The following is a 16,022-nucleotide window of genomic DNA, read 5'->3' on the forward strand; positions in this document are numbered from 1 at the left end:
TAAAATTTTCATTTAAGTAATACAGTACAGTTCAGGTGCACATTGTTGTTGTTGGGTCTTTGGGTGTTAAAGAGTGTGAATGGCTGAATGGTTCCTTGATGTGAATGTGACCTTTTGTATTTTTGAGTACTGTATTACTTCAACAAGCAGTTTAAGTAGTTGTGGTTAGTAGATTTTTGGTTGATGGTAGAGATTTTATTCAGAATGTAGCTTTTAAAATTTCAGCATTAAGCCTCTTACATCACTTGTGTATTAAAGGGGGGGTATTATGCTAAATGGACTTTTTCAAGCTTTACATCATGTTATTATGTCATTCCCTCATTAAAAACATGCCTGAAGTGTTGCCTTGGCACAATCACGTATTTTTGAGTAATCTGTAAAAACTCTGATGGCGGCCATTTTAGGGATAGGTTTGCCTGAGTCCTCCTAGGAACGCCCCCACCTCCTGGAGACGCCTCCGAGCTTTCGTCACCAGCCGAGTAACCAACCACTGCTCCTCAGCAGAACCCCCTCCCCACTGATGCCACAGACAGCGTGTGGAGGGGGCGTGTCTGAAAGGGTCAGAGGTTCTTAAAGAGACAGAGGCCTATTTCAAGACATTCACTACAGCCATTTTGAGAGAGTAATTTTATACAAGGCAGTTATTCTAATTTACTGCATTTACAGACCAACAGAAGGTTTGGTCATCATTGTAGTGTGATATAGACTGGTGCTATGTGATTGAAAAAAGCATAATACCCCCTCTTTAATAAAGCTGACCAAAATATTTGTATGTACGTATCAATAAACATGAGATTATAACCTTTTCATTTCTTTTGTACATTTTTAGAATAAACAACTTAGAGCTCATTGGGAAGTCAGGATGCAGTATGAAAGATTACAGTTTATGTGCTGTTTAAATTAATTAGAATAGAGCTTTTAAGCCTTGTTTTCTAGCCCTAAATGAAATGTATTGCTAGGTAAAAGAAAATGACAGAAATGGTTTCATATTATACTGTTTTAACTCTTTAGGGAAAATAATGTAGCACTGACCCAAATTTCAGGGGAAAGATGAGACATTGTTTTGGAAAGGGAGGGAGGGCGGCTTGAGGCTGTGGGGCAGAGGAGGAGGAGGAGGAGGAGGAGGGGGGATGTGAAGTCTCCTCTGGCTCCACGCGCGCCCGGGATCATTTTCTCCTTTTTCACCTCTGCTGCCGACCACGAGCGGGATGGAAAAGTCATTGTGCATTTTGGCTGCACCCATATTTCTACTTTGCTTGAACACAGCGCTGATACAAGCTCAAAATGCATCGACACAGAGGAACACTTTGTCAAGACCAGCTCCCACCAAAGCGACCCAAACTGTCAGCGTGAGGCCGAAATATGGACAAGTCAATGCCACGATTGCTACAGCCAGAAAATCTGCAATCAAAAGTACTACCTCAAAACCGAGCTTCAAATACACATGGACTCAAAGGACCTCTTTATTGAAGTCAACTACCTCTACTTCATTTACTAAAGGGACACGATCTGTCAGCGTGAAGCCAAAAATCAATGCAACCATTGCTCCCACTCGAAAATCTCCAATTAAAACTACTGCGAAACCAACCCCAAACCCACGTAAAAACTCAAAAGAAGCCACTGTCAAGAAGGATAAAGACGACAAGACAACAAAACTAGGTAAGTCAAACTTGTATTCATTTTGAACACACTATCAAAGCTGGTTCTGTAGTGAAATGTAGGGTTAAATAGATGAAATAGGCTGTAGGCCAATTACGCGCGTATTACGCTTAATTAGCAGTGATGCATTCAAGGACCATAGACTTTTATAATTGTGCTTCAAATATGTCAATGTGGCACAAATAGTATAACACACTAAAATAAGTTATAATATCCAATTTAGTTTCACCCTTCATGTAATTAGATGGCCCTCTTTACTCAATAGTTGTACTGTATTGAGAGAGTGTTGCATGTTTTCTTTTTTGCTGCAAGTTGACATTGCTGTTCCCACAGCCCCAGTGGACCCTGCAGCTTCTCAGGGGATGATTAATTATACTAGACATATATATCTTGGCACAGTTTGGTTTGAACAGTTGTGCAAATATAAATACACTTTATGTAGCCTTTATATAAATATATAAAATAAAGCGTGTGCGACTATGTGTTCTTGTTTACTTCGATCTGTCCCAATCACGAATAGTCCTACTGCAAAAATAACATCACAAATGTGCTAGTTTGGTAGTTGTAGCAATACATAGACAGACGGACACTGTATTGATTTTAAAAAGAATAAAATTATTCCAGTGCAGCTGCTCACATAGGCATAATTCATCGTTCACATGTAAAAAATGCATTGGAATCCATAGGAATATCAACACAGAAGCTGCATTATTCTTCAAAGCTTTGACTGATGATGTCACACTGGCCATGTTTAAGGGCTCCAGCCAAAATTAATTAAGTGCAGCATTAATATTTATAACATTTCTATAATATTGTCTGATAAGCTCATGATGTGTGCCCACTATACTGCCACTGCCCAAAAGGTTATACAAGTTGCCTGCCTCCCTCTTTCTCTCTGCCTTTGACCTGAAATGAACAGTTGTTTTGTTCTGTCTGTTTGATCGACGATGGGAGCGTTACAGTTTCTTCACGGAGACGTAAAATGCCTCACAGCTGTAGATCTCATCCTGTCGCTTCTGCCCTTAACCCTCAAACTTGTCTTGAGTTACACCAGACCCCCCCCACACACTTTTGAACTTCCTGTACGCCGACCCTGGATCGGTGGGAATATTTAACCGAACAAAACATTATAGACATGCGGTTACTTTTCTTGTGGGGCCAAAGATGTCAAAAAGCAATCCGACTTGTACAAAGAGTGCTTTTAGTTTTGGGGAGATTATATCGGAAATGTAATGATGTATAGGGGCCCACTTCCTCCTCAGTGTTTGACCATTGCACCACTTGAGTATATAAACATAAGCCTATAGCGTAACAATGCCATACTTCAGGGGAGTTTAGATTATGTAACAGGAAATACAGGCAGAGGTCATTTCTGTGAATCATCCCTATATGGGAAAAACAGGATGCAATAAATCTGGGCTTCTTCTTTACTGACCTTATCTTCACCTGGGTTTATATATTATGCTTAAGCTACTTTTATGTTTTGTTTCATTCATGTGCTTAGTTCTGCCTCTTCCTTCTCAGAAAACTCCACACCTGCTGATGGCATGAAGTGATGCTCCTCTGAGTTTTAATGTTAAGATCCAGACACTCAAATTGACTGAAAAAGACTTTCTAATAACAATAACATTTCCTTTACTATAAATTTAAGTGTTTTAGTTTAGGATGTGTGCTTTAACAATTTGACTAAAGACAATGAACCGCATTTTTACGTATAATGTGTGACTCTTTTGTAGATTGTCCACCTCTGGGTCTGGAGTCTTTGAGAGTCCATGACAGTCAGATCCGGGCGTCTTCAACTCTTCGCACTGGTTTGGGTCCACACAGGGGCAGGCTCAATATACAGGTGAATGCCACAATCTGAACATTGAGTTTAACAATTGAAACCAGCGTTTCTCCAACTGTGGTACATACCTCACTGGTGGTACTTGGGTTTCTTCAGGGTCATCTGTAGCACACCTCTATGTAAGCCTTTTCTTTAGTTTAGAGAAGTTTATATAGTTTATACTGTACACACTTGCAATTTAGATCTGTTTTAAACCCAATTGATGATTTGATCTTGATCTAGGATGCTGGTACTTGGAAGGTGAAATATTTTATGGAGTGGTTCTTGGCATGGAAAGGTGGAGAACCTCTGGTCTAAACTATGCAGTACAGTATGTGCAACAAATGGGAACAAATTAAATAAACTATCTCTGATTTTTACAAGGTGGAGAGTTTAAATTTGCTATTATATTTCTGTAAATGGACAGTATATAGTACCTCAAATGCTGTCCAAGCAAACTTATTCTCATCACTCCAATATTCTGTGGCTAGATTTACTTGGTCTGTAGAAGCTATTCAGTAATAGTATACATCTAAAGTCAGTACACATAGCATCCTCACCTGGGTTTAATTTGATTTATTTTTTGTTACTGAATTAAAAAAAACAGTGTATTGTATTTTTTTTAGCATGAATCTACAGTAAAGCCTGAGTGACTGCATTGGAAACACAGAATCCTTCTCTGTTGTTTTATTTGGAGTTTATTAAATTGACTATTAAACCAGTAATCAAAGCCAGAGGCAGCAGTTCTGTTTAATGGCTACTCCAGCCCCCTCGTCTGGCATCTTCAAACAATTATTTTACAATCAGGAATCAGGTCAAAAACTTATGCAATACTTCAGTGATTTCAGGAAGTCACTGAAACAACACAAAAGCAATTATCTTTACAAGTAAACCAGATCTAAAATGAGACTTATTGTATTGTGGATATTGTATTGACAAGTGTACAAACCGTATAACGTTTTTAAACAAAATGCTTTGATGAAATGATAGAAACTAAACTGAAAGTCTGTTTCAGTCTGGTATTGAAGACGGAGACTTGTATGACGGAGCGTGGTGCGCGAGTCACAAAGACAAGAACCAGTGGCTGGAAGTGGACGCGCTGCACCTCACCAAATTCACCGGAGTTATCCTACAAGGAAGAAATTCTATCTGGAGGTCAGGTAGTGTCACAAATCAAGTCTGGCATTAAAAAAAAAAAATCTATTTTATGGCAGGGTAGGCAAGTTTGCTTGAAGGCGGCCATGGATTTTATCCTGGTCAATAAGTGGAGGACCAAGTGTTCCCATGTTGGCTCAGACTTATGTCTTTGTACAATAATTAGTAGGTTACATTACAAACATCTAATATGGTGGATTTGTTTTCAAATTGACCATATTTTAAGTATTTTTTGACTAGTATTTGTACCTCTGTTCTGTACACTCATTTTCCTCAAACTAATCTAAAGATATTTTGCTTGGGGGCCGGATTTGGCCCCAGATATATTATCTATTTTGTGTTGAACACTGCATTATATTTTCCATACAACATGGAGATGGTATGTAAATTAGTAGTATTTAATAAAGTGATAGTATATTTGAAAAAAAAAAAAACATATTCTTGGAAATCTCTTAATAGGCCCTAATTGGTGGTATAGTTATCTGTCTCAAAAAATGTCATCTATGCTTTTTGCTTTCATTTAGTCATTTGAATGGCTAACTTCACGTCTGTGTCATTACTGCAGCTGGGACATGGTTGAAACCTATAAGGTGCAGCTGAGCAACGACTCCTACAAGTGGCAAACCTGCATGAACGGCACTCAGGAGGCGGTAAGGACTGACCAGCTTTGTGTTCTGTAATAAAAGCAGTGTGCTCACCCTCAAAGGGAAGACAATGTGCTTATGCTCATTCAAATTCTGAGCCAGTGAAAATAATCAACCTGTTTAGATGTTTAGATTAATAGTTAAAACTATGTTGATATAAAAGTAAAAGAAAAAAAACATATGCAGGCTACACAATAGGAGGCAGCAAAGAGAGCAAATCTTCATTCACTGTAACTATATACTTTTGAACTGTTCAAGACAAATATATGTATTGGAATTCGTATGTGTTTGGTTTCTCACTTATCAATATTGTGCCTTGTATTTCTTCAGATATTTCAAGGAAACCTGAACACGGAGACTCCAGTTTTGGCCCTGCTCCCCGTCCCGACTGTGGCGCGTTACATCCGTATCAACCCTCAAACCTGGTACACCAACGGGACCATCTGCCTCAGAACGGAGATACTGGGATGCCGGGTCAAGGGTGAGTATGTCTCAAAGTTGAGCTGTATGAAGGCACTCAATGAGGATTATCATCATTCCTGACCTTCCAGGAAGTCCCATTAAGCTACAGAATCTCTTTTGCAAAAGAGAGTCTAAAGATAGAATACACCATTATTAGACATTACACAACTGGGAAATGATAGTGCCTATGAAGAAAAACAACAAATCACCACACTTCTTATGATATTGTCATCTTAAGGCTACAACTTGTCATATTAATGTGTGAAACAACAGCTGTCGGCTCATAACAGTCATGGCCACTAAGTTTTATGATCTATCCACAAAGTAGTCTAACTTTGTATTATTCTTATGTATTGTTTGCTTGTGTTTAAGAATATTTTACGTAATTATCGTGTTTTGAGCTATTAATTAAAACAATGAACACAAAATTGCTTATCATTCCTCTACAGATCCAACAGATATCTACGCATCAGAGGAGGACCGAGTCTCCAATGACAATCTGGACTTCAGACACCACAACTATAAAGACATGAGAACGGTGCGGATGAGTAACAATGACTAACCGTGTTTTCCCTGAAGCGAGTGCCTTGGTTTTTACTCAGTTCCCCTAAACTCTAAACAGATCTACTTCAAAGACACTGTAATCAATTTCTTCTGTGGTTTAAAATGTTTTCTTTTCTTTTAACACCGAAGCTCATGAAATCTGTGAATGATGAGTGCCCAAACATCACTCGCATCTACACCATCGGGAGAAGCTACATGGGCCTGAAACTATACGTCATGGAGATCTCAGATAATCCTGGCAAACATGAACTAGGTGAGTGAAACATATGTTGTTGCAGTACATTTTGTGTCTTCTCTGGTGTGCGTTTCGCTTCTTACATACTGTCAGTGGGGGTCTGCAGACACTAAAACCTCTAAAAATCACAAAGCGTACATTTGGCAAAATCACAGTGCATGGACTTTGGAAGTGAGTACACCGTTTGGAGTCATCGGTCATAACATTTGCTCTGATCTTTATTAAAATCATAAGAATGAGTAAACAGTGTCTGCTTAAACTAATAGCATCCAAACATTTACATTTTATCATATTTCTATTGGCCATAACATGTAGACATTCACAGGACAGGGAGGAATAAGTAAGTGCACCCCATGAATCTCGCTGAACTGCAGCAGTTTTGTAAAGAGGAATGGTCTTAGATTCATCCTGATCATTGTGAGCGTCTAATCTGCAACTACAGAAAATAAGTTATCGCTGCAAAAAAAAGGGTCAGCCTGCTCTTTGATACAAGGGTTCACTTGCTTAATCCACACTGTTGTGAATGTCTTGGTCTTTCTGCAAACTATGAAGGATGGTGCAGAAAGCAATGGTTATGGGGTGCTTTTTTGCCTCAGGGCCTTGACAATGTGCTATCGTCAGTAGAAAAATGAATTCACGGGATATAATAATAATAATATTTTTTGTAGCGATAACTGCTTTTCTGTAGTTGCAGATTAGACGCTCAGAATGATCAGGATGAATCTTAGACCCGTCTTCTTTACAAAATCTGATAAAATGTAAATTTGCCCTAAAGCATTGGTTGATGGATGGGTCAAGGGCACATTCTCCTATGGGGAAAATAAAGTGTAAAAAATGGTTGGATGTTAGTCTATATTGAAACAGTTGAAAGAAAAATGTTCCATTATTTAAGATGAATGTAAAAATAAGTCCTGCTCCACAAATCTCCTTGTTTCTGGTGTAAAGTGTGTCTGACATGTCTGGGCAGCCCCTCACAGGGAGGATGGGGTGTCTTATAAAAACAAACCAGTTACAGCCAGATACGCTCAGACACAAACAGCACATATTTCCTTTAGTTATCATCCACTTAAAGGGAGGGCTTTGATATGAAATGTTTGAGACCATTTGCCAAAAAGATGAATTGCCTCAGTTAGGTTTTTCCCAAAGATGTGGACCATTTCCTTAACCTGAAGCAAAACACACATATCCCGTCAGCCGTTTAATAGTCATTTCCCGTCAACCATCTGTCATTATCTATTATCGATGCATTGGGTAAAAACAATGTTTCTCGAAGGGAGAGACATTTCTCCAAACAGAAAGCTTTCACCAGGAAACAAAAAACATACCTAATCATCACAGTAACATGTTTAAATATTCAATGTTTCCCCATAGATTCCTATAGAAAATTGTAATTTCAAGGGTAATTTTCTTAAAATTTTCTCACATTGTGGCGACATCTTCACGTCAGTAGTTCCTACAGACTTCAAATTTTCCAGCCCTGGACTGAACAAGATTTTGTAGATTTTTTCAGAGGGATTTTTTTAATATCTAATTCCTAGCATGATTTATGATTTATTATGAGTGTTGAATGCCAGATAACAAGGCGAAATTTACATTTATTTCAAAACTAAACAAGATATCCAAAATCAAATTTCAATCAATTCAAAACGGCATTAAAAAGCATTAGATTTGACTTGCTGCTTGCCTTAGTTTCATCCAGTTTTATATCTGGTTCAGTTCTGTCTTAGATTCAGTTTAGTCTGAATGACAAAGTAAAGTTCTAGTCCTGCTGGTACTGGATAACTTAAATATATTTTTGAAGTGTTTTGTGGTGAGAAAAGAATCCTTGATCTAGTTGAATATTCGTTCACACTTCTACTTATGATTAAGCAAAGAACAGTCTATGCTTTTCTTTTGTCTTGGGGGGAGCTCTTTGTTCATTCTCCTGTCTTGAATGTGCAAACAAAGAATTATGATTTCTGCAGAATTTGCTAAGTGTGTCCATCCATCTGCAAACATTTAACTGGGCAACTCAAGTGACAGCTGTTTTAAGTTACTTTGACTTCTCTGTTTCACTGGAGGGACCCGGGGATTTCTTAGGAAGTCAAACAACAGGCATGGTTTTCTTCCACTCCTCTGTTGTGGCCCAGTTATGATCCTTGGCTCTTGTTTTTTTAATTATAAAAATGTGTGATGAGTACCTCGCTGAAGGATTAGGCAATTGCGCCTGCTTTGGGATGTGAAGTTCCCAATAGAGGTAGAAAAACATCATTATAGCCAACCAAAGCATGTTTTCTTGTTAAAGTTTCTGACCAAATGGGACAAAGGCTTATGCACCCACTCCAAGTTTGACCATCTTTCCTGTGCCTCTCTTAAATCCTCGGTATTGTTATGTCTATGTGCAGAATCAACCTTTCTTGCTGCACATGTGCCTATTGGCTGAACCGCTGCAAACTGTTTAAAGTCTCGTCGCTGTGCGTTTGGCAGGTGAGCCCGAGTTTCGCTACGTGGCCGGGATGCACGGGAACGAGGTGCTGGGTCGAGAGCTGGTGCTGAACCTGATGCAGTATTTGTGCCAGCAGTTCAAGAAGGGAAACCAGCGCATCGTGAGGCTGATCACAGAGACGAGGATCCACCTGCTGCCCTCCATGAACCCCGACGGATATGAGGGAGCTTACGAGAAGGCACGTCCTCAAAGATGATCCAGTGTCTGCAATGTTGAACCAATGTTAAAGGAATAGGCCACCGTTTTTAAATACTGAGATGTGTTCTTACCTTAGCTTAGACGAGTTGATATGTAGCTGTCTGGTCTTTACGCGTGCCCTCAGTCACGTAAACAGAGCACAGACGGCGTTAGCATATAGCCTCTCCTCTTTTCATCTATGGATCCAAACAGAGGTGAAGTTAGAAGCAACCAAGCTCCTCCACATTTTCCCTTATTTTCCCTAGGTTACATGAGCCTGTACACGATCCAAGTATAGTCACACAAAATTAAACATGTCGATTTTCTAGTGGATAAAAAGGGGAACTATATTGCAAGGCGTAGTAATATTACTACGCCTTGCAATATAGTAGTATAGGCGTATTAATATTACTCTGAAAACAACATAAATCAGTCTCCTTGAGGATACATTATGACCTCTACCAACATGCTCTTAAATGCATGTGGTTTTTGCATTCGTTTTCAGTCTTGTTTAGTTAAGTATTCAACCTCTTAAGCCCCGCCTTAAACAAGCGCATTTTCTCCAGTTCAGCTTTACTCAAATCTAAAAAACTTCTCGACTGGAGCCTACAGCCTATAGGCCAGGGTAACATCTTATTTGAAAGCTAAGACCTGTAGCTTTTTTGTTGCGGTATCGTCGCTTTTATGTCACATTTTTGAACCATTTTTGAACCATTTTTGTCGTGTTTTCGTAGAGGTTTTTTTGTTGTGTTTTTGTTGCTTTTCCCGTTCGTTTTTGTCACTTTTTTTGTTGCATTTTCATCCTCGATTTTGTTGCTATTTCAAGGCTTTTTTCAAGAAGCTTTTAGAGTTGGATAATGCCAAACTAGAGGAAATGTGCTCAGTTCAGTTGGGGATTAAGGGGTTAAAATGTGCACTGTGTGAACTGAAGCTTTATTATACAACATTTGGCATAGCACTGGTTTATTCTTACATTCATCCAAGCCTCTGTTGGAGAAGACTACTCAAAAAGGTGTGATCACTTTGAGATATTTTTAGCCCGTACACTAGAACAGCACAGCATACAGCGAGAGTGAAGTGAAGGGAGAGACTTTCAGCAGGGTCCCTTCAGAATCATTCAAAGCATTAACATGTGTGCTGTAGCCTGACACCGAAGCCATTGTGCAGCTTCGCATTTTTAAACACTGTATGAACCTTTTCTGGCATTTCCTGGCTGGGATAAAGAGAGAAAGTGCATCCATTGCTGTTAGGCGTACAGTATGTTAAGCTTCAGTGCCTTCATGTCTTTTAGGGCTCAGAGCTGGCTGGCTGGGCCGACGGACGCTACAGCTACGAGGGAATCGACTTAAACCATAACTTTCCAGATCTGAACAACATTATGTGGAACGCTGAGGAAAGGGCACTGGAAAAGTCCCAGGACACATCCAAAGTGCCCAACCACTACATCCCCATGCCAGAGTACTACACCAAGGAGGACGCAATGGTAAGGACATTACACTTGAAAGCACAAGTATACAGTTTTTTATTTGTTTAAGAAATCTTTTCAAATACCTACATTGTGCATAATCCCAATGGAGAAAGCTTTTTAAACTCCCACTATTGTTTTATATTCTAATCTTTCTTGTTTAGTTATTGCTTAAGCAGCCCTGTCTGCCAGTTTTCTTCTGCAAAGTGTACACTCACCAAACTTACCGCTATCTCCTGGCACCACTTACCGCTGACTCAACAAGAGATTTGCAGACATTAACTCGAAAAGCTTAGTCATTTGTGGAGCATACAGAGGTCGTGTTCCAGAGAATTGGCCTTTGGTTTGTGTCCATTTTAATCATGGTTTTGACATATTTCCATTTCAGAGGGTGCTTTGAATGTACAAGCATCAGCACGTAACGAGGCCAATGGAAAATAAAGACAAAAAGTGCTGTGTCAGCTTTTCTCGGCCATGTAAACATGGCCCAAGAGAAGATGACATTAATATTGAGCTACTAAGACTGGTTTAATCTGACTTTAATCTGAGTTATGCTAATTTGAGGCGTCGGTCGTTCAGTGGTTGGAGCATTGAGACACAGATCCAAAAGATGATGGTTTGATTCCCAGCAGTGGTGGAAGAAGTACTCAATATTCTTACTTAAGTAAAAGTGCAGGCACAGGACCAAAAATGTACTAAAGTAAAAGTAAAAGTATCTGATAAAATCTTTACTTAAGTAAAAGTATAAAAGCATGCATTGTAAAATGTACTTTATAAGTAAAAAGTAAAAGTATTTAAGAGTTTAACGTGCAGGATTTTTTTCAATCATTTGAATCAATCCAGGTCTAAACGAGTAAACCCTTACTCAGGTCAACAACAGGAACTAAACCAAGTCTAAACCTGAACTAAACGAGGTCTAAACTAGATCTAAGCAAGGTGTAGCTTAATTATAGCGATTGTGGAAAGTAACTTCATGACGCCTGAATTTCTAAAGGGACATTGAGAATCTGGAAAAGTGTGATTAATACTAATAAACTTAAAAGATCTGTGAGACAAAACGCATCTGCATTATTCTAGCCTCATTAGCCATAACTTCATATTAATTGTAACAATACTAGTAAGTTTGAGAATCACTGTTAATACATTTTCTTCAGGTTGCCCCAGTGACTCGAGCTGTTATCAATTGGATGGAGGAGATACCGTTTGTGCTCAGTGCAAACCTTCACGGGGGCGAGTTGGTGGTCACGTACCCATACGACTGCACCCGGGACTGGGCGCCTAAGGAGGACACTCCCACCGCAGACAACGCCTTTTTCAGGTGGTTGGCGACGGTTTATGCCTCCACCAACCTGGTCATGTCTAACCCCGACCGGCGAATCTGCCACTACGAGGACTTCCAAAAACACAATAACATCATCAATGGCGGCGCCTGGCACACCGTCCCGGGAAGTGAGTACGGGAGAGGACACTGTCATGCGAAATATACCCAACGAAACATCCACAATAGACTAAACCTGAAGTTGGGGTTTGGTCCTAACAGTTTGCCCCAGTGGTATTAAATCCTATACCTTATTGACACATTTATCCTTCTTTATAGGTATGAACGACTTCAGTTACCTCCACACCAACTGTTTCGAGGTTACAGTGGAGCTCTCGTGCGATAAGTTTCCTCACGCCTCAGAGCTGCCGGTCGAGTGGGAGAACAACAAGGAGTCTCTGCTGGTTTACATGGAGCAGGTCAGCAAGCAACTTCTTCTTCTTCTTCTTCTTCATCCATCAGGTCGACTCCGACCCATGGTGACCAGATCGACTTGGCATCTCCATCTCGTCCTGTCTCTTGCCGTAACAAGACAGTTCTTCAGAGTCATTCCCAGTTTTTCCAGCACATTGTCCAGCCATCTCGTTTTATGTCTTCCTCTGCCTCTCTTTCCCTCCATGGATGCATGATGGCTTTCTCCAAACTATCGTCTGCTCTGATCACATGTCCAAAGAAAGACAGTCTGTTCCCCTCTATTATGTTCATCAGAGATATATACACTTGGATTTCTTTCAGGACCCAAGAAAGCAACTGCCATGTGCTATTTCTATAAATGTCTGTACATTAAGCTTCTAACGTGGGCTTACTGTTTTCTTTCACCTAGGTTCACAGAGGAATCAAAGGCATGATCAGGGACAAACAGACCAAGAAAGGAATCGCAGACGCCATTATCAAAGTGGATGACCACGAACATGACATCAGATCAGGTAACATTAGGCTTTATGCTTATTAATAATAAGATGAAAAATGACATTTCATTTTCATTTTTTTCATTTTATTTATTTATTTCATTCAAAAGTGATGTTATGCAATCACAATAAAACCGCCAAGCCAACACAGTATGAATGAAACGGAGCAGAGGAGAAGAACAAGTCTTATAATATCTGCCCCTTTTGTTACTTCACACTTTACACTTCACACTGTTGTCATGCTTAAGTAACGTTTGTCAATTTTTCAGTTGTATGCGTACCATCTAAATACTGCCCTCTAGTGGAGTATAACTGTTAATCTGCAAAAAACATAATACAGTCATTACTGGGTTTTATATGTTTTTGTATCATTTTAAACCCTGAACTGAGCACAAATTTGAAAGCTTCTTGGTAAAAATGGTCAAAATAGCAACAAAACTGAGACAAAAATAATGCAACAAAAGATTGGCATAAACGTCATGAAAAAGTGATGAAAAAGTGACGAAAATGTGTGACAAAAACGCAATGGAAAAAAAAAAGCCGTAAAAGAGCAGAAAAGTGACATAAATCTGATGGAAAAAGTGATGAAAAAGTGATGAAAAAATTATTTAAAAAGTGACCAAAATGCCACAAAAGAGTAACATAAAAGTGGCAACTAAGAAATGAAAAGGAATTTCAAAAAAGTAACGACAACGCAACAAAAACGCAAGGAAAAAAATCAGTTTAAATGAGGTTAGCTTAGCTTTAAAATGAGACGTTACACTGGCCTATAGGCTGTAAGCTTTAGATTTAGGTAAAGCTGAACTGGAGAAAATGCAGTTGGTTAAGGCAGAGGTCAAGTTAAATCTATAAAGCTGCGATTTCATTTACATTTTTAGCGATTTAAACCAATGAGTAATTTGATTGGTTAACTTACTCATAGATTAGGTTTATTTCTCCAGGATTATTACAATGCGCATGTGTAAATAACTAAAGTTTGGTAAGAAACCAAAGACACAATGTGTGTGTGATTTATTTTGCACTGTACATGTTGATTAATGCTACTTCTCGATCTCACAGCTGAAGGCGGGGACTACTGGCGCCTGTTGAATCCCGGTGAATATAAAATAATAGTCTGGGCGGTGGGATACTTCCCCTCTATGCGCCGCTGCACTGTCGGGATGGAGCCTCGTGCCACTATCTGTGACTTCACCCTCACCAAAACCCCCGCAGAGGTCCTGAAACAGATCAGAGCCAAAGGGGGCAAGGTCCCTCAAGACGTCCAGCTGCGAGTGAGGGCGCTGAGGCTAAAGAAGCTTCGGGCAAGCACTAAAGTCCTCAACCAGAGGCGAGAGAGCCAGAGACTGAGCCGACAGAGCAGTAAGACCAGGAAGGCATAGTGTGAAGAAAGCAAAGACTGCATGGACAACATTACTGTGCCCTCTGCTAATATTGCCACAAGTGATAAGCTTTCGCCAATAACTTACTTTTTTTTTACCAAAGGCTCAACTCAACTTCTGCAGGTCTCCAGCAGTTGATTGAGGAAGATTGTTTGTCCTATTGTAACCATCCTCCTGATGAGGTGGGATGAGGTAGACACAGGTCCATTTCCAGGCTGGTTCATACTACACCAGTTCACTTAAAGCCACACTGCAGAACATTCCAGGTTATGTGTTGCTTCATCACAAAAGCATCTAAACTAGCATGAACGGTGAACCTCAAAACATAAATTTGCCAGCAACACCAAATGATGCCCCTAATGATCAGCAAGACATCAATAATGCTATTGCTTGTAGTTGAATGCCGTATAGCATCAGCAAGAGGATCTAATGTTTTTTTACTATTTCTTGTTTGTGTGAAAAATAGGGAAGATTTTATGATTTAAATGTCAGCAGGCCTGATATTTGTACTTTGACTGTTTTTGACCTGGTCCAGTGAGACTGCAAGAAAACAATAAATTGTCACCTTTGTCTAATATGAAATTGCTATTTCTCCTTTGAACAGTAAATGTTTAACACTGCCATTGATGCAATTAAATGTCTACTCTTTATGAATTTGATGCCCTGACAATTCAACACGGTGCTCTTTTAAGTTGTGTATGATGAGAAATAGCCATTAACATACCAAGATACATAGGCTAGATAGGCTACTGGTACATAGTGTTGTGCATTGTGTTCAAGATGATATGGCTTATCTAGGGATTATCAAGCACTCAGTGGGTGGGCAAAAGCTGTGAGCCTATTAAAGTTGTCTGTAAGCAGAAATGTATTACTTAATAGATTGATTATAATTGACTGCCTGGGCCTGCAATTTGATGCAACATAATTATATTAATTATATTATTCCCTCACTTTGCTGAGCTCAGCAACTAATCAGAATCCCCATTGCTCTAACTTTGACCTATGAGACGGGCTTTCCAGTGAACCGGCCTGTCAATCACGCGCACAGGGAACAATGAATGACTTTTAGGTCCTATCAGGAGGGGAGGGCGCTTGATTGTTCACTTCTTATGTTTCTCTCCCGTCAATAACACTTTGACTTTAACATAGGAAGCTAGGTGTATGGTAAAAGTGTAAAATAAAGCTATTCAGAGTTCAACTCCAGCCTGTGCTGCAAAAGAAGATGACTTTAATTTCAGTGGAAAGTACCACAGGAAACAACAGTGAGGAGAAGAGAAAAATCAAATGCACAACAAATTTCAGCAAGAAAACAGGTGAAGACAGACATCATGTAGCAGTATGATGAAGCATTGTTTTGCAGAGCTCGTCTGTAGGACACATATTTTACAGGATGTACCGTTTCAAGATGCAACCATGGCAATTTCATCTTCCTTCAAATGTATCTGAATATTTAATTAGGTGGACATCCCGCAAAATATGGAAAGAGGCTTGTCATTAGTTCATCAATTTGGTAAAAAAATAAAAATGAAAACATATTATGCCTGGACGCAGATGATGTTCTGTGCACATTGGAAAAGCCTAAATGCAGAGGAATACTATGAGCCACAATCTCTAATAGTCTACTGTATCAAACTGATGCAATCCAATGTCTCACACTAATCTATGAACACACACCTCCTATGTAATTATAAGAAATCATTGCCAAGATGGAAATCGTTAAACTTCACAATAAAGATTTTAATTCAC

The 16,022-nt window shown here is 39.4% G+C and overlaps 1 protein-coding gene across 1 annotated transcript; it reads left to right on the forward strand.

Annotated features, from left to right (window-relative positions):
• The first annotated feature begins 1,181 nt into the window (after positions 1–1,181).
• cpxm1a (carboxypeptidase X (M14 family), member 1a) lies at positions 1,182–14,711 on the forward strand. Its single transcript, XM_079572969.1, has 13 exons — positions 1,182–1,659; positions 3,396–3,505; positions 4,500–4,639; positions 5,205–5,289; positions 5,614–5,764; positions 6,195–6,283; positions 6,439–6,562; positions 9,011–9,207; positions 10,498–10,689; positions 11,826–12,120; positions 12,269–12,408; positions 12,813–12,915; positions 13,957–14,711. Exons 1-13 carry the CDS (start codon positions 1,209–1,211, stop codon positions 14,274–14,276), a joined length of 2,397 nt encoding a protein of 798 aa, XP_079429095.1. The 5' UTR covers positions 1,182–1,208; the 3' UTR covers positions 14,277–14,711.
• Positions 14,712–16,022: the final 1,311 nt, after the last annotated feature.

The sequence above is a fragment of the Gobius niger genome, assembly GCF_951799975.1.
Source record: "Gobius niger genome assembly, chromosome: 16".
NCBI classification, from domain to species: Eukaryota; Metazoa; Chordata; class Actinopteri; order Gobiiformes; family Gobiidae; genus Gobius; species Gobius niger.